The sequence below is a fragment of the Zonotrichia leucophrys genome, chromosome 5 (genome assembly GCF_028769735.1).
Source record: "Zonotrichia leucophrys gambelii isolate GWCS_2022_RI chromosome 5, RI_Zleu_2.0, whole genome shotgun sequence".
In the NCBI taxonomy this organism is placed as follows: domain Eukaryota; kingdom Metazoa; phylum Chordata; class Aves; order Passeriformes; family Passerellidae; genus Zonotrichia; species Zonotrichia leucophrys.
Window position 1 is genome coordinate 45,415,707 of NC_088175.1, and position 17,758 is coordinate 45,433,464.

General features: G+C 45.2%; 1 protein-coding gene across 1 annotated transcript in view; it reads left to right on the forward strand.

The window, feature by feature from the left end:
• The first annotated feature begins 799 nt into the window (after positions 1 to 799).
• The window catches only part of RRAS2 (RAS related 2), a 41,895-nt gene continuing 24,936 nt past the window's right edge, over positions 800 to 17,758 (forward strand). The window contains exon 1 of the mRNA XM_064715013.1: positions 800 to 1,139. Within this exon, the coding sequence (XP_064571083.1) occupies positions 1,035 to 1,139 (105 nt within the window). The 5' untranslated portion in view covers positions 800 to 1,034. The remainder of the gene's footprint in view (positions 1,140 to 17,758) is intronic.

A 17,758-nucleotide genomic window follows, 5' to 3' on the forward strand; every position in this document is an offset into this window, starting at 1 on the left:
TGTTGTATGATGACCATCTGCCGAGTGCTGGGTGTGCAGAAACGCCCTGGGCAGTAAGATATTACCCAAAGGGGAAGGACAGCCCTGGAAGATCACAGCAGCCTGTCCCCAGCAGAGGCGGTGGAGATGCCCAGGGTGAACTCACCACGCACTGACCAAGTACAGACAGGGATGAAAATGGGGCTGTGGCATCCAGCGTGACACTCGGAGGAGAAGGTGGACTTGATCTGAATGGCTTAAATGAGTGAGAAACCCGTTCACATGCATGCTCACAAGGAAACCTGATGAAGAGTGGCGAAGGGCTTTAGTCACTATGACTATCTCCCATTTTTCCCTCTTGGTGGGAAGCGACATTAGCGACCCTCTGGCTTGAAACCTCCCCGCGCCTTGGCTCTGCATCTGTGCTCAGGGTGACCAGCACGTCCCTCCATCCCGTGGGCATCCAGTGCCTCATTAATGTTGATGAGCCACTCAGACGGGCGCCCCACCGCAGCCCACGGGGACATCGCTAATTACCTCCGCGGCGCGCTGTCTGCCGGGCGGGCGGAGGGGACACCGGGGGCCGCCGCCACCCGCGCCACACAAACACCGCGGCGTGCAGTGCCGCGGGGCGGGCACCTCATGCATATGCATCAGCTCATTAGCATGGGGTTGCGCGGGCCCCGCCCCCTGCGCCCGTGTGTACGGCGGCTCCCCGCTGGCCCCGCCCTCTGTGCATATCCCACCCTCATTAGCATGCAGATAAGAAAAGCCCCGCCCCCTCATTAGCATGGCGTTGCGCGGTCCCGCCCCCGGCGGCCATTAGCGCAGCGGCGCCCTGGCTGCGGGGGCGGGTGGTGCTGTGCGCTCCGCTCGGCGCTGCCTCACCGCACGGTGGGGCGGGCGCTGCTTCTGCTGCTGCCGGCGCTCGGCGGGGCCTGCGGCAGCTCAGCCCCGGCGGCACGAGGAGGAGAGGCAGGAGAGCGCCGGAGAGAGAGAGGCAGGCGTCGGAGCCCGCGGCGGCGCTGCCGCGATCGCCCCGCTCGGCTTCCCCCATGGCCGCGGGCTGCAGGGACGGCCCGGGGCAGGAGAAGTACCGGCTGGTGGTGGTGGGCGGCGGCGGCGTGGGCAAGTCGGCGCTCACCATCCAGTTCATCCAGGTGAGGGACCGCGGCGCCGGGGGAAGCGCCGCTGCCGCCGGGGCCTGGGCGCTGCCCGGCGCGGGGGGGGCCGGGGCCGGAGCCGGCGCGGCGGGCGGCAGCTCCCGGCGGCGCCGTGGGATGCTGCCGGCGGGGCAGCGGGAAGCCCGGGGCGGGGAGCCGGCGGCGTTGTGACCTTGGGGGGCTCGGGGCCGCCGCGAGCCCCCGGGAAGGTTCTGGAGGGCGGGCGGGAAGGGGCGGCCGCCGCCCCCGGGCCGCCGGGCGCCGCCGCCGGGTGGGGCTGGCCGGCCGGGCGCGCGGGGCTCCGGGGCGCCGCGGCGCTGGGGACCGGCGGCTCCGGGGTCGCGGGCGGGGTCCGGCCCCGCGCTCCGCCCGGGAAGCGGCAGGCGCGGCCGGGGAGCGGTGACACTCGGCGTCCGGCTCCGAAATAGCTGCCCCGGGCTCAGCATCTCGGGCCGGGCCGGCCGGGGGCCGGGGAGCTCCCGCGGCTCCCCCCGGGAACAGCGGTGTTTGCGGCGGGGCACGCCGTGCGAGCGGGACCGGCCAGCGCCCACCAACCCTCGGAGCGCCTGCTGTTCAACTTGCAGACAATTGAACTTACTCGTCTATTCGCTTTCAGTAAAAACCACGCCAGAATAGCTATACAAAGGGTGCGCGTCAGTGTTAGGAGGAAGATCCCTTTTTAGTGTTTCGCCACGAATTCAGCCGTACCTCCTTTACTTATTTTCAGCCCCTGCCCTGTTGCTGTTAGCATTTCTACCTCTGTTTATGGTGGTAGGAGGAGACAGCTCCTTGCGTTCTGCTTGCTGCTGTTGCTGACGGCAGAGCAGCAAATCTGGAGGGCATGGCTTCTTGTTTGTTTTCTTTTATTCCACTGTGGAGAGCCGGTCATGCTCTGCCTACCTCTAAGATGGTCTGCTGGGCAGCGCGGCAGACTTGTCTTTGAATGCTTGGGGCAGTGATGTTTCTCCACTAATATTTTGTTAGAACAAAATAGGTGTTGGGTGTTCTGATAGCAAAGGGACCATTTCTTTATTTCAGTCGAGTTTTTCATTCACATATGCATCCATGTGTTCATTAGCTCAACTACTCTTAAAAATTTAAGCTCTGCAGCATAGACTAGGGAACTACACAGAAAACATTACTTTAAATTTTTGGATAAGTGCTGGATGCCAGAATGCTTACAATATCCAGTATTGTGCAGAACATTAAAAGAGGGGACACTTTGGGAGAATTAGTTCTTTGGAACTAGTTTCGTTTGACTGGTGTTTTTTGAGATGTATTGTACATGTGTCTTTTGTCAGATATGTAGATGGCTGGTCAGTTTCTGGCAAAACACTGGCTGGTGGGTCTGTTTGAAGGTGATGGGGCTGGAATAACTGCAGTGCTTCCAGTGTGTGGATTGAATTCCTCATTGCTTGCCTATGGAGATAATTAAACCCTGGGCTTTCTGCAGCTGGTTTAGGGTGCCATTCAGTGCTGCTGTAGGTGGTGTTGCCTGTGTCTCGCTGTGGCAGTCATGTGTGCAGCTGGACCTGGCTTCAGTCTTGGGAAATGTTGCTGAAGGGATTTCTGGATTGAGGCAGCATTGAGGGCTTTGGGATAACTTGCCTTTGCAACAAAAAAGCTGTAATTTATACTGAAGATGTAAGGAGGAAAAAAGGGGAAGTTCACACTTGATACCTTTGTATAGCCATCTTTTTTAAGAGCAATAAGTACTGCTGAGAACCGGCTAGCTTCAATATTTGGGTACTTGTAGAAATCAATTCTTTAATCTAACAGTTTGAGCTTTTATTAAGTATAGATATAAATTTTGACACTTTTCTTTCAGCACATATCTGCAAAAGAGGGACCTGTGTCTGTTTTGCCACATATAAGGATCTTTTCAAATTAACAGCAGAAAAATAAATAGTTCTCTTTGAAGGAGTGTTGAGGCAGCAGCGCTGTAGTGTTAAGCTGACACATTGAGGGTGAATTCTTCAAAACAACTTATTGTCAGTTTGCATTAAGTTATCTCCATCTTCTTGCCCTCTCGGCAGCTTTATCCTGAGATAAAATCTTGCCACTGCAAAGTGAAGTTTAGCAGAAAATTCAGCCTTAAAAAAAGCCCAAACAACCCAAAACAAAACCGAAGAAAAGTAGCTGGGAAAAAAAAGACCTGGGCAGTACTTCAGGTACCTTAGGGGAGAGTTTTGTGTTGTTTCTGTGCTTGCTGTGTGATTTTGGACAATAAGAGATGAGGCTTGCTGTACTATTTATATCCCACAGCGTCTTCCTGAACTCTTAAAGCTGTGGTGTTAGCAAGTGTGTGCTTTGCCATGCAGGCACCTGGGTAGTTTCTGTACAGCAAGTGTATTGCCAAATACGTTGTTTGTCTTTTAAGGCTGCACAGAAACTGCTCCAAGTTGTTTTAAAATTGATTACAAGAAAGTCACGTGCTTCATTTTTGGAATTTCTTAGGATTAAGTGACAAACATGTAGTGGCCTTCCCTAAAACATGGATCAGTACTAGCTTTTGCTGCATGACAGATCCTGATGTCAGTGGAGGATTTAAATTCTTTTTTGCTTCTTTATTGCTTGTTTAAAATAAGGCTGTCACCAACTGAAGCTTAAAAAGGAAAGCTTTTTCCTTCTTACTTCTAGCAAGTACTTCTATACTTGCTATTGCTTTCCTTTTTAATTTTGAGTAAAGCAGTACTCAAGTGCAGCTTTTACTTTGGTGTTTATTGTTTTCCAGTAAATCAGACTTTTGTGGTGACAGGACATCATGAGGAAGCATGTGCTGCAATTTACCTTGTGTCTTTAAAAGACAACAGGGGATTCATACTTGAAAATGGGAAAACTCTTCCTTGATTTCAGATAAAACAAAGGGAAACGTGAGAAAGTGAGGATGTAAGAAGAACCAGTTAATCTTCTTTCTCTTGCCAGCTTTCTGGGATGCCTGCACAGCTCATCCTTCCCTGCCTTGTTTAGATGATGGTGGGAAAGCAGAGAGCATTCATTCCTGCAGGAGCAGCAGTGGCTGAGGTTATGGCAGTGCAGAGTGCTCCTGTGCTGGCTGTCCTTCGTGTCAGAGTATAATTCCTGCTGATTGTTGTTGTGCCTCAGCCTGGCCTGAAACAGTGAGGTGTTTGTAAGGAGGGTGAGTGAGCAAACCCGTCCCGTACAAGGGAAGCTCTCTGGTGTCCTGAGTTCAGCCCCGCTGTGCTAATTAGGGCAAGTGAGGTGTAACTGGTCACTTGTGTACAACTGCCTGGGCTTACCTCTCAGACATTCACCTGACACCCTGGAGCACCTTTGGAGTACAATTCAGCAGATCAAAGCTTTCAGTGGTTAATGAGTAGCATGTTCCTCAAAACTCTTCCTCTAGTGAGGTGCACACAGCTCGATATTGCTGGTGGTGGGTCAGGATTTCATCCTGGAAATACCAGATCATTTCCTTTAAATCAGGATATGATAGATGAATTTACTGCTGTCGAGCCTGTGCACTGGTAGGACAGGAAGTGAAGATGTTTTAATTGTGGAGGAGCGTTAATGGGATGTTGCAGCTATAAACTCTAGGAAAGCAGCAGTGAATGATAGTTCAGCGTTACACCACAGCATTTTGTAAAAGGCTAAGTGGTAGAACTAAGCATTCCTTCTGTTATTGAAAACATACACAAATAATCCATCATGCTCACATCCCAAGAGGCAGCAAACTTTTAAAATGCATTGCAGCCTGTTAACTGGCCTCTTAGCAGGCTGAGGTATTTGGGAGTATGAGCTGTGCAGAGCACACAGCTGTTGCCACAATAGCTTTTCTCCAGCTGTCATGCAGAGGTCTGTCACAAAATACCCCACATTCCCTTGTAACTCAGCCCTTTGTAATATTCAGGTTTCCTTGCTCAAAGGGAATACAGCCTAGCAACTACCTAATCACCCTCTGATTTTTTTTTTTTATCTTGCAGTTGCCATTTACTTCATGCTTTTTTTTCCTTTTTTTTTTTGTGAAGCTGAACAAATATTGCTAGTTTTAGCAGTATGCAGCAAGAAAGCCGCTAATATTTTATTTTCTCAAGTCTGCTGTGCAAAATACTGTTTATTTTTTATCAGAATTGACAAATTTTTGTCCTGGTGCTTTTTCCTCTTTGTACAACGATGGCTTTTGTTTTGTGACAATGACATGTATAGTTTTGCATACTGAGTAGGCTTAGGTGATTTGTATGAATGTATCAGTTAATAAATGTCACTAGATCCTTGAGATGATATTGAATGGATGTAGTTAGTGTGTCTGAGTTGAGCTTAGTTTGTCAGTCAGCTTAATGATACCTGTGCTAAGGCACGAACATGTTTGAAACTGCTAAAACACTTAACGCGATACAAAATCTGTGTAGGGCTCCAGTGTTTGGGACTATTTTTTATTTGTTTACTGATTTCATGCTGTATTTACAAGCTCAAATCTTTCTGCCAAGTTTGTAAAAGAAAATACTTTTCCTACTGCCCTTAAAGTGCCTGTAACAAATTCTGATTGGAACTGAGTTTACTGTTCCACTCACTAGTGAGTAAAGTGAGTTGGATGTAGATTTTTGACTCTTGAGTTTTAATGAAAACAGGCATATGACTTGCAGATAGATGGGTGAGCAGTTGTTCAGGCTTTTTTCCCCTTTTTTCTTTCCTTTTCCAGGCTGCTACTTTCACAGGACTGTTCCCATTAACTAGCAATAAACCCAAAGGTGGGTTATCTCAAAGTGTCTTTTATCTCTGAAATAGCTGTTGGGCAACAAAACGGCTTGTTCTGAATTTTATGCTCTACATATGAATTCCAAGCTCCAAAATAGAGTAGTAAAGTAGATTGAAAAGCAACAACTGAACGTGCAGCTGGTGTTGGCCAGCGTGCTGGGTGTCTGACAGACCCTGATGTCTTGGTGCCCCATTTCCCTGGGCTGCACTTGGGATGTGCAAATCCCTCCACAGTTTCTGGGTATTCTGACTAACCCTCGGTGACCGTCAGAAAATGCTCTTGGAGTAAGTGTGCAGGCAAATTAAGGGAATGGGATGCCACGGATTCCAGGCTGCAGATTCAGGGCTACGCCGGGACTGGTATGCTCACACTGAGATAAAGCCTGGGGCCTCCTTGCACTAACTCAAGGTGACAAAATACAGTTCAGGAGCAACTGATTGTTGACATCTGTTGAGGTTAAAGGTGGGAAATAAAAATCCTAATCAAAACAAAGGACTTGTGATGCAGTCACCTGGAATAATAAGGGTTGCTCGTCGCCCCTCTTGTGAAACTCGAACTGCTCTGCTCCTTGCTTCCTGCTGCACTGCTACCAAGCCAAAGCCTGGGCTCACTCTGCTTACAGATCTACAGCCTGGGAAGGCAGGAGGTGACTGAGGCTCGCCTTGCAGGCAAGCAGGAAGCCTCAGGCTGCATGCAAGTGTTGCAGTATAGCCAGCAGTGGCATAATGAATCCTGTTACCCAACACTCATGCCTCGTACTAGTGCACACTCAGGGTAGAGCTGAGCTGGGTTCAAAAGCTGCCATAAATTCGGAGCAGTGCTTAAGTTCTGAGATACTCACCATTCTGGATTTGAGTGATTTACAGATTTTTTTCCCAAGTGACATTCCTTTGGGATAACCTAACCCACGTGGCAGTCCGAGAGCACCTTTCTGTGCGCAAGCTCCTAGCAGCGGTTGCTTGTACAGCGAGTAAATATTGACGTACCTTTTGGTTATCAGCTCGTCTTCTAGTGCCCCTTGCACAAGGAGTCCTGGCACAGTTTCCCAGGTCTCTCTCTGCCTGGCATGCCCTTTGCACTCCCAGGGATGAATAGGCAGCCGCTGGCCTCTCGCCCTGAGCCTCCTTCCCGTACTCAAGGGAGAGGCTCCTGCCTCTGGTTTTGGCTGGAGCTCTGAATTCCAGTGCTCAGTAGTGGTGCTGGAGGGTGGCTCTTATAAGTAGGGCCCTTATATTCCAAGAGTTTGGAAGGGCCTAAATGGCTGATGTTTGTATACCTTGTGCAACCTGTTCGCACTTACAGAGAGCATTCCCAGCACTGCAAACGTTGTGACTGAACTCCTTGAAGTGTCCAAAGATAAATACCAGCTTCGTGAAGTGGAATGTAGCAGACTTCTGGCTGCCTGGTGGGAAGCTGGGTTTGCTGCAGACCTTCCCAAATTAGTCAGTCTGCAGGTCTAGACTGGTGTGACACAAGCAGTGTGCTTTCCCCTTTGTTCCAACAGTTCAGTTGGCTTAACTGCACCGGTTTGGTAGTCTTGTCTTCAATTATGGTCAAAAGGCACTGTTAAAGGAAAATGGAACCAGAGAAATGCACCACTTCTTGTTCTAGTTCAAGATGTAAAACCAACATTAAAACAGAAATCATGCCTGTAATTGGTACTTTTAATTTTTTTTAAACCTGTTACTCTGCATAGGACGCGTCCAAGGATTCTGGGTGCAGCTTTGAACAACCAAGACAAACTCTTACTGTGAGGAATAGGAGGGAACCAGATTGAAAAGTTGAATTGCAAATAATGCACTTAGGGGATGTTGGCCTCAAAGTGCAAAGCCGTACCAAGTTGCTGGAGATCTGTTTTGAAATTCTGAGAAAGAGCAGTGGTAGCCTGCTACTACAGATTTCTAGTTTGATCCCAGGTGAATTATTTCTGTCTGGACAGTGTGTGAGACTCTTTCTGTTCACCTTGAACTGTATCCTTCTTTATGAAGACATGCTCTGACTGTGAACGACTTTTTTTCTTGTCTCTTTTTTATCTTTTCTTTGCTATTTTGTATGCTCTGTCTTATGGCTCAAGTGTGGTTGCAGCTTGGGTTTGGGATAGGAACGTAATGAGAGCAGGTAACACAAAAGAAAATATTTCTTTCCTCTCTTTATAACTTAATTACTTAAAGTAGATGGCAGACAAGGGATGTTTGCTTAATATGCTTGCTTTGTTTTTTCTTATTTTTTTTTTCACCATGCATATACTTAAGCTGGTCACATCCCAGTGTGTGAAGTTCATGATACACAGTGGTGCTTCTGGATGGAGCTTTGAGGTTGAAATTACTTTTTTTGTAGATTGCTTGCTTTTACTAGGTTGTTTTTAAGAGGGTTGGCTGGGCTGCTGTGCCCAGACTGTTCTTGGTTAAGCTAAAGAAGGTCACATATTCACGTTTGAAGTGCTTGATCTTGAGACTAATCAAGCATTGTGTGCAAGGGCTGTTGTTGCAGTGAGGTCAGGGATTCTGATCTGCTGCTGGATTGGGAAAGGCTGGAGAATTTGGGCTTACGCAGAGCCTCAAACCTGACTGAGTGAGGGCTGCTGGGGAGGACTGTGTGCACTTCTCCAGTTGCTTGGGGAAATGCCATAAACTCTGCTTACAGGGGGAGATCCTGTTGGATGATGGAGTTCATGGTGAATCTTTGTAACACACAAATGTGCTTGTGCTAAATCTCACAAAGCACTAAAGAGGAGAAGGTGCCTCTGGAAGAGGCTTGTGTGGAGCTCCCCAGGAGTGCATTGGCAAGTGAGGGCTGCCTGTGTGACCACGAGGGCTGTGCTGGTGCAGGTGGGGATCTGGAGGGCCTTGAGAGCGAGGGCAAGTTGATTGTTTGCTTTTAGAAGGGACTGACAGTGGGGAGGCACAAGGCTGGGGAAATGTTTTTGTTCTTCAAGCCTGAAGAAACAGGGCTTTGCTGTAACTGAAAGTTTAATTTGATAAGCTAGCACTACTACAAGTAAGGAGAAGTGTTGAGAAGGTCCCCTTGCTGCCACAGCAGTTTGCCATTACAGCTATTTACTCCCTCCAGTGCACCGAAACTCCGCAAGCCATCGGAGTTAAAAATAACCAGGGAATGTTTTTACCCAGGATCAGTTACCCTGTCTGGTTCACTGTGCAGCTCTGCAAACAACTTCATCTGGCAGTGGAGCTCATTTAAGCAGGCCTGCACCAGGTTCTCGGTTGTGAGCAGAAAGTGAAGTGTAGTTTTCGGTGAATCCAGATAGGAATGAGTTCAGGAGATAGGAATGTATGCAGAAGGGCACTATTAAAGATAGCATAAAGTGCTGGCTGTGGGACCTGCGTGCTTTAATAATTAACTAGATGTTAGCACTGACACGTAAAAATGGTGCAGTTGAAGAAAAAAATTAGTGTAACACTCACAAGCAAAGTGCTTCACAAAGATCTTTATTCAGGGGGGCCTATGAGGAGTGTTATTTCTCAGCAGATTAGCTGTGGGTACACAGATTAATTATTATCAAATGTGTCACTTTCCTCAAGTCTTCTGAGCCAGAAAATAAACTTGAACTTCCACACAACTTACCAGCAAATTATTCTTCCAGTCCTGTTCAGGGTATTCTGTAACTGTAGTGATACACTGTTAAGTCACCGGTTATATTTGCTAGGAAGAGAAATTTTTAAATCACTCTTGTTAGCATTTTGAGTTTTCCTGACAAAACTAACAGGCTTAGCTCATATTGCAGAGCATCTTCAGTATTCCTCATTTAAGCAGACATAAATCTATAAACCTGCAAGCAAATCTGAGTGTTTTGCTTCATATGTGGTAAGTAGACCATGAAATGGTAGGAGGCCAGTGATAAATCTGTGTGAAAAATCTGGCATCTTTGGGTAGAAAAATGATCTACTAAATTTCTTCTGTTATTAGACTTGTTCTATGCAGGGAAAATAAAGTGAGATTACAGTAATATGCACTGCTTGAGGCAGGGAGTTGCTTAACTGTGTGTCCATAATATTTCTGTGTTTCTGCCTCCTTTTAAGAAGGTGCTTTATGACCATTTAAAAAGGAACCTGTCTATAATATACTTGTACAAGTGCTGCCAGCTCTACTAAAGAAGCATACAGTGCTTGCCTCTAGTAGCTCACACTAACAAGCCTTCATTAGCAAAACCCAATAAAGTAATGGGGATGTATTTAAATGCATTCTGGCTTTGCATGACCCAGTACTACTGAGAATGCAATAATGAGTATACTTTAACTTTGCTTTGCAATTTCAGCTGCTGCTTAGGATTTTTTCCCAGCAGCTTGTGTTTGAAGTCTTCCAGAAACAGAGCATCTTTGCCTTTGCATCCTTTCTCCTGCCTCTTCTCAGACCCCAAACTCTGTTACCTGAATCTTGGCCATCTCCTGAGAGATTTCCAAGGTGCGCCCATGTGTGCTGTATCACTTTGATTTCCCATACTTTGATTTTCCCTAAACTGATGTTGTTCCCTCTCCTTGTGAAGCAGGTCTGCCTCCTGATGGGAATTCTCAAAGCATCATGGATGGAGATGATATCCTCCTGTGCTCAGCATCACTCCTGCAGTGCTGCAGCAAATTCTGAAGCTTTTTTTCTGATAGGTGTATGCCATGATAAACATTTTCCAGACCCTCCAATTTGAAAGTGAACCTGTGAGGCCAAGATCCTTCTTAGCACATCAGCAAAGTTAACCACCTGTGCCTTGTCTTACCATCTGAGAGTATTTAAAGGAGAACTTTTAAACTGTGGAGATAATCTTCCTTTTGTGTCTGTAGGGGCCATAAGAGGGATGTTTGTGGTGGGGATTATTTTTTTGTTTCTGGAAATAAATTGTTCTGTCTGTGGCATCCAGTGGACCAACCACTCTGAATGTCCTGCCTTGCTGCTTTTATTGCTGGCTCTTAGCAGGTTGTCACCAAGCCACAGTACTGGTGTCTACTTAGCTTTGGTTTGGAGTCTTGTGCTTCCAGCTCTTTTGAGTCATTTTAACTGCTTCTCCAGCTGTTGGGACAATACTGTTTTATGTTGTACAAGTGATACTACCAACTGAAGGAGTGCTAAACCTAAAAGCTCTTGTCTGGTTTGATTGCTGCAGTAACTGCATGTTTAAGCTGCATGCCATACCTGGAATACAGGAGGTTTAATTCTCTGGGGGCATTCCAGAATCATCAAGAAATTATCAGAAGGGAATCAGGCTGCTCACTGTAACTTCTTGGGCATGATTTTAGCATTAAATTTTACATGAAAACCAGACCTTCTGCTGTAATGTAATTTAAGATGCTCCTGCTTCTGGCAATTACGTGGTTTGTAACTTGCTGTGTCATACCATGTCAGCCCTGGGGTGATGCTGTAGAAAGGCTCACAAACATCCAGGTAGAACTGGGAGAATTCTTTGTGCTCATGGGGGCCAACAGAGCAATAGTACAGGGTGGGTGGGACAGGCAGCTGCTTGTGCAGCAGAGGAACCACAGGAGATGATGTGGCTCTGCCTTGTGCAATGGGGGGAAGCTGAGCCGTTCTGGGGTGCAGGCTGACACTTAGGGGGTGGCTGTTCCTCTCTTGCAGAGGGCACAAGGAAGAGTTGTGCCCCCTGTGTGTAATCCTGATGAGCAAGTCTTGCTTTCAGAAAAGAGGGTGTCCAGCTGAGGCCTCTCAGAGGTCAGGCTGTGCCAGAGCAGCTAATGGAGCCGGAGGTTTGGTTTCCTTCAGGTTCAGCTTGTAGTGTCAGGGCAGCTCTTCAGATTTTGAGGTGTGGTCTCCTGGCTGATGCAGCTGCTGAGGGAGCCTGCACATCTCTGAGAACTTCTGGCGCAGGGTTTGCTCTTTGATCTGTCCTGAGAACATTGCTTAGTGCAAGGAGATGTTTTAAACACAGTGCTTCACTTTCATCAAGGATGTTTAAAACCTGAGGCATTTCTGAATTCCTGTATCTGTGACCTAAATCTACTAACTATAGAAAATGTTTTGTCTCATGTGGAGTTTCTGCTTTGTTTCTATCTTGCTGGAGCAGTGCACCCAAACCTATTGCTGCAGACATCTCAACTTCTTTGAATTTAAAAAAGACACTTGAAAGATCAGCTTTTGAAGTAGCTAAAGAAATGTTTTTCTTTAGCTGTCTAGAAGTTTTTGCACCCATTAGAATAGCTATAGTGTCTATCCAGTAACTGGCAGATTTGACAAATTATTTTTGTCAAACTATTTTTAGTCATGTATATCCTACATAGGTTGACAAAATTCACTAGCATTTGTAAATTTGAAACTGCCCAGTGCCTCTGTGGTGGGAAAAGAGCCTCAGATCTGAAGCAGTTGACTTCCTTGTCCCATTATCTGCCTTCTGCCCAGTAGGTTACATTCCACACATTTTTAATAGTGGCTTCCCCTCCTCCTTAGCTGCTTTGACTTGTTTTGTGGGAGGGCTTGAATATTTCAGCTGACACACCAGAGGTTTCTCCCAAAAAAGGAAATTGATAATAAAATTGTTCACTTAAAGCAGATTTTGAAAATAACCGAGTCTGTCCTGATCTGGGTGTCTGCTGAAATTGTGACCTGGGGTTTTAAAATCCAATTGAATTGGGAATTTTGCTCAAGATTTGAGGTTTTTGTTTGTTTGTTGGGTTTTTTTGTTGTTGTTTAAGAGCTGAAATTGCACCTTGAAATTCTGTGTTCTGTGCATTTCTTCAGTTTACAAATACTCTGAAGAAAATAAACAAAAGCCCTGCATCTCTTGAGCTGATCTCCTTAAAAAGATACTGGATGCCTGCCTGCATGAGGGAAGGTGGTGATCTGGAAGAATTTGTTCAGGGTGATTTCAGAAGATGAATAATTTAAACTGCAGCCACTTGCTTCAGACTAGATAATTGAGGCTGGGTTTTCTAACAGCTCATGTTCAAACTTTAAAAATTCCCTGCAGCTCGTGTACTTTAGGTAGCTGGTTTGTACTTGAGTTAATCCCATGCCAGTTGAGTAGCGTGAGAAATTTAAAAGTATCTCAGCTTTTCCCCTGTGCTAGGAGTTATGAGCTGCTGCTGTGGCTGCCCAGCACTATTCACCTGGTTCTTTATCATCTCTTTAACTTCTTCCTTGAATGGATTGTCTCTCCTCAATCCAGAAAACACATGATAGACACAGGGAAAGGACTCGTGCTGCTTGATTCTCCTGGACAAAACCCCATGTTCTGTTCCTGCTGACTGAACATCTCCAAGTTGGAGCACTGACTTTTGTCAGCTTCCAGGCCGTGCTTTGAAGTGTGAGCTGCTGCAGAGGAACGGCTGCCACTGCCATTCCCAGGAAGATTTCCCCAGATTTGTTTTTATGTCTTCAGGATCTGACGGTCATTTCCTAAAGCTGAACATGTAGGCTGTCAGTGCCAAAACTTACTTGAAGAGGTCTTTGTTATAACTCTGCTTTCCTGGTTAAAAAAAAATAAACAAACCAAAAAACAAACCAAATATTTTTATATATATATGTATGTATATAGGGAAAACAACAATGCATTAGTGGGCTTTGATTCTGTCCCACATGTTTGTAACACGTATGGTCCCTCCAGGCAGCTTTGAGTTTTGGTCATTATGAAAGGTTGAGTTTAACACATGCACAGGAAATGAGTCTTCTAAGACTTATGACTTAAATTAAAATACTTTCTAATGCTGGAAGAAAGCTCAAAAGAGAAACTACTTGCCTTTAATTGGTAGCATCCAGCCTGTCTTTGTAAATAACATCAGCTTTGCAGCCTGTTAAAGGCTGGCAGAGCTGTGTGGTGCTAATGCTGCGATCAGAGGGACATTCACACTCTGCTACATCCAAGTTAAGCACCAAGTAGATAAGGTCTCCTGAAGGGTTTCTGGACTGCCTGTCCAGAGGCTTCACCTATGATTAGTGGAAATCTGAGTAGTCCATTATTCTGAGCATGATGAAGTTGAAAAACCTGTTTCTAATCTATAAAAATTGAGAGAAACTAATGTGCTTTCCTGTGGTTTCTGGTGCAGAAGGCTGTCTGCCTGTGCATTCCACGCTCTGTTTTCTCTTCACTGAATGCCTTAACCACAAGATCTCTACTTGGTAGAATATGGGAGCGGAAATAGCAGTAGGGTTTAAAAAAAAAAAAACTAAGAAAAAAACCCCTCTGATCAAACCCAGTGCATTCTAAAGCTGCTTTCTGTAAGTAAACAAATTGAAGGTCTTTGCATACCGCTCACACAGTTTTAGGTGGCATTTGCTGTACTGCTGCCTCTTTATGCCTTTAGATGAAACATTTGCAGGAGTTCTTTGCTCAAGAAACCCATCAAATAATGATGCTCTCTACTTATTTGACGCGATACTTCATTATGTGTGCCTGTCAGACCAGGAGAGAATGTTGCACATTGCAATTTGCATTCAGATGTTGCTCTGTAGATCAATTTCCTAATGAAAACAAGTGGCTTTAGGTGATGGAGTGTGTTCTTGCCTTCAGGGCAGGATGTTTTAAGCTGTCCTCCCTACTAGATGTATGGTAAAGCCACTTTTGCACGTGCTGTAAATGTGTTTGTAGCAGGTTAGCAGAGGTTAGAGTTAGTAAAAGTACTCATGTTGTGAGTCTGGTTGGTTTGCTATAGTCCCTTACTTTGTACATGTTCTGAACTGGGCTTGGGTAATTTACTTCTTGTTAGCTACTCATTTCCTGTCAGTGTGAACTTGCTTGCAGAGGGAACAACTTGAATTTTGTTTGTTTTTGTTTGTGGATTTTATAATTGCCGCATTTCATGCTACAGAAGCTCTTGGGTTGCCTTCTTTCTTTGCATGGGGTAGCAAGGCCTTTTTGTGCTGTCCCTTCTGCACTCTGGAATCAGCCTCTGCAGGACTACTGGCTCCAGAAATAAAGTGAGGAATGGAGGGATTGCTTTGGAGAGGACTAAACAGCAAGTGAGAGCAGCAGAGTTACATTTCAGGAGTACTGGCTCCCCTCCTGGAAAGTCTTATAGGTCCTGTCAAGTTGAAAGACTGTAAACTAACATTGTGTGGCCGATGATGGCATGTGAGTATCATTTGGCATGTTGAGATGATAAACAAGAAGGATCTTCCTTGGAAGTTGGTCCTAGACTGTGGACAAATCTGATCCTTTCTGTGCTATTTGTGGAATCCATAAAAGTATCCTCTTTTCTGAGCTTGCTATATGCCTAAAGCATATTGGTCTAACACGGTTTTCAAAGGCAAAATATTTTGGTAATAAACAAATTAGAGTTACTTTTTGCCAGTGACTGTTCACAGTGTCTATCCTGAAGAAGGGAGCTTGCTTCACTGAAGATTTGTTACAAGTTAGTAACATAAAATCAGAGGGAGAGATAGCAGCTGCTAGTGGAACCAGCTTGTCTGAAGTGGAGAAATACAACTAGCATGATTAAATTATTTTTCATCAGCCCTTGTCCTCCTTCCCTTTGATCATCCTTGTAGGTGGCTTAGACAATGTGTTTACTAATTCTTTTTATGAGCTATATTCATCTGATGTGCACCTCTGTTTTCCAGATTATAATACTTTTCTCCTAATAACTAATGTCTTTAAAAATAAAACATAATAAAACAATATTCTCCTACAACTAATGTCTGTAAAAGAATAATGTGTAGAGAAGTCAGCCTGTATCTTCTAATGCAAATGAAGTAAAAATCATGTGGTCTGGCTGCCCTGTGCAGGCTGGCCTGTAAGTTTAGAAAACAAGTTTATTTGAGCATTTATGTAAATTCTTTGTAAGAATGAGTGCACACGGGGCAGAAGGGAAATCACCTTGCTGGAAACCCCCGGAGCAGATCTTGAACTGTATGCTGTTACTGAACTGAAGTATCTGAATTTGAACCCTTAGTTTTCAAGTTCACACCTTCAACACACTAAAAATCCCAAAGCCTGCCAGTCTTCATGAGGTGGTGATGATAAACTGGTCAGTGTGAATATGCTGTAGGAGAAAAATAAATTCTTTGGATTTTTAGTGGTGTGCCTTCCTTATTTTCCCTTAAATCTTGAAGCCTCCTAGAATACTAGATTGTTGTATTCAGAACTGGAGTAGCAGGAGAGGGAGAGAAGAATTTATTCTATTCAAGTGCAGTTTGTTTGAAGAGTTATTTTTGAAGGTTTGTGTGGACCTACCCAAGTGACTCCAAAGATTTAGCTCTTAGGAAATGGTGATAGAAAACTGGGCTCAAATCTGTTTAGATAAGCACAAAGTTACGGTTTTGCAGAAGGATGAGAAAAATGGTTTGTTTACCTGAATGGAGCTGAGCTGTTTTGTGTGTAGCGTGATGGTGCTTCTGTCCTCTTCTAGTTGGGAGGGAGCATTTCCCTAAAGCAAAGCTTGTGATCAGGGCAAGATCTCTCAGCCAAAGGTCTTTCCTTCCTGTTGATGGGTGGTCTGCTAAACCTTGGGATTCCATTTTAGAGATACCATCTTGTCAGGATTTGTGTAACTGCAGCATAGATGGTGTCCCAGAACTTTTTAATATGAGGTAAAGAGCAAGGAAAGGATGCAGAAAGTTTCTATATCCAATGGAGGTTTGCATGCTCTTGATGGTCTCATGTTCTGTAGATGCATTTAATAGTTTCCACAGTTTGCTGCTGTACTGTAAGGAGAGAATTTTGATGTGAAAGCCCTAATCTGCTTGCCCAATTACTTAAGGAAAGCTGTGTTTACAAGCTTTAGATGGCAGAACCATGACTGTCTGAGGGTCCAGGTGTGGCTGGGTCGGTGTATGGAGCACTTGTGCTTCCAACAAGGAATTACAATGCCATTGTTTCGTGAGAAAGGTTCAACCTGAGCATCTAACTCTGGACAGGAATTGGGAACTGTTTCCCTTCAGCAGTTCATGTGCTTCTGAATGGGAAGTGTTTGCTCTTAATTTGATCTTTAAACTCCTCTTCCCCTTGGAGGAACTTCACTCACAAATGGGTAGGGAACTATTTTGGAACCCGCTCTAATGTACTGCTAAGTAGGATGTTGGAGAAGAAAATACTAAACAGATTTTCAGTGATCCTAAGGTCTATGTGACTAGAAAATGCTTGCAGCTCAAGCTGTGAATTTCTGAAATAAGGCTGGATTGCCTGTAGATGTGGTGTTTGACACAAATCATGTTTTTTTATCTGTTACTTAGAATCAGCTCCAGCATGGGGAGTGATGGTGCTCGGTGTGAAATTGCTCCAATCTTTCATTTGCCTTCTTTACTGCTACCATAAATGGCCATAGTGTAAAAACATGAGTTGACTGTGTGTGGCGTCTGAGTGTGTAGCACCTCAGCTGAATGTTTGCTTGCAGTTTCTTGATGTGGTTCATCATAGATGTGGCTTTTTGACACGTGAAAGTCGGTGTTTGCAAGTAAAACTAGTTTGTGGCGTGAAGTAGATCTTAATATCAGAGCAGGTCTCCCAACATGCACCTTGAGTGTGCTGTGTCTCTGGGTTTTAGTGGAATGAGAATGGTCCCTTACAGCAGATATTTGGCTTTTTTGCTTTAGTTGTAAAAGCATGTGGTTTAGGGTTAATTATATTCTCACTGGGGTAGAACAATCCTTGCTTTTAAGATATACGTGCTCTAAAAGTGCAAATGCCAGGATTAACACCCAACTGGGTGGGTCCTCCAGCTCAAAAACTCATATATTCATCTAACAATCACAGAATCAGACTGGAGAAGACCTCTGAGGTCATCAGGTCCAACCTTTGACTGATCATCACCATATTACCCAGACCATGGCACAAAGTGCCTCATCCAGTCTTTTCTTGAACATTCTTAATATCAGTGCCATAGATATTAATTAATGTTAGTTATCTCCATTTTTTTCTATTCCGTGCAGTGTCTGTGATAGTTTAAAGTGAAAAATAAACTCCCTCTGAGATTTCTGTGTGTTTCCCTGCCCTGTGAGTGTGACGATG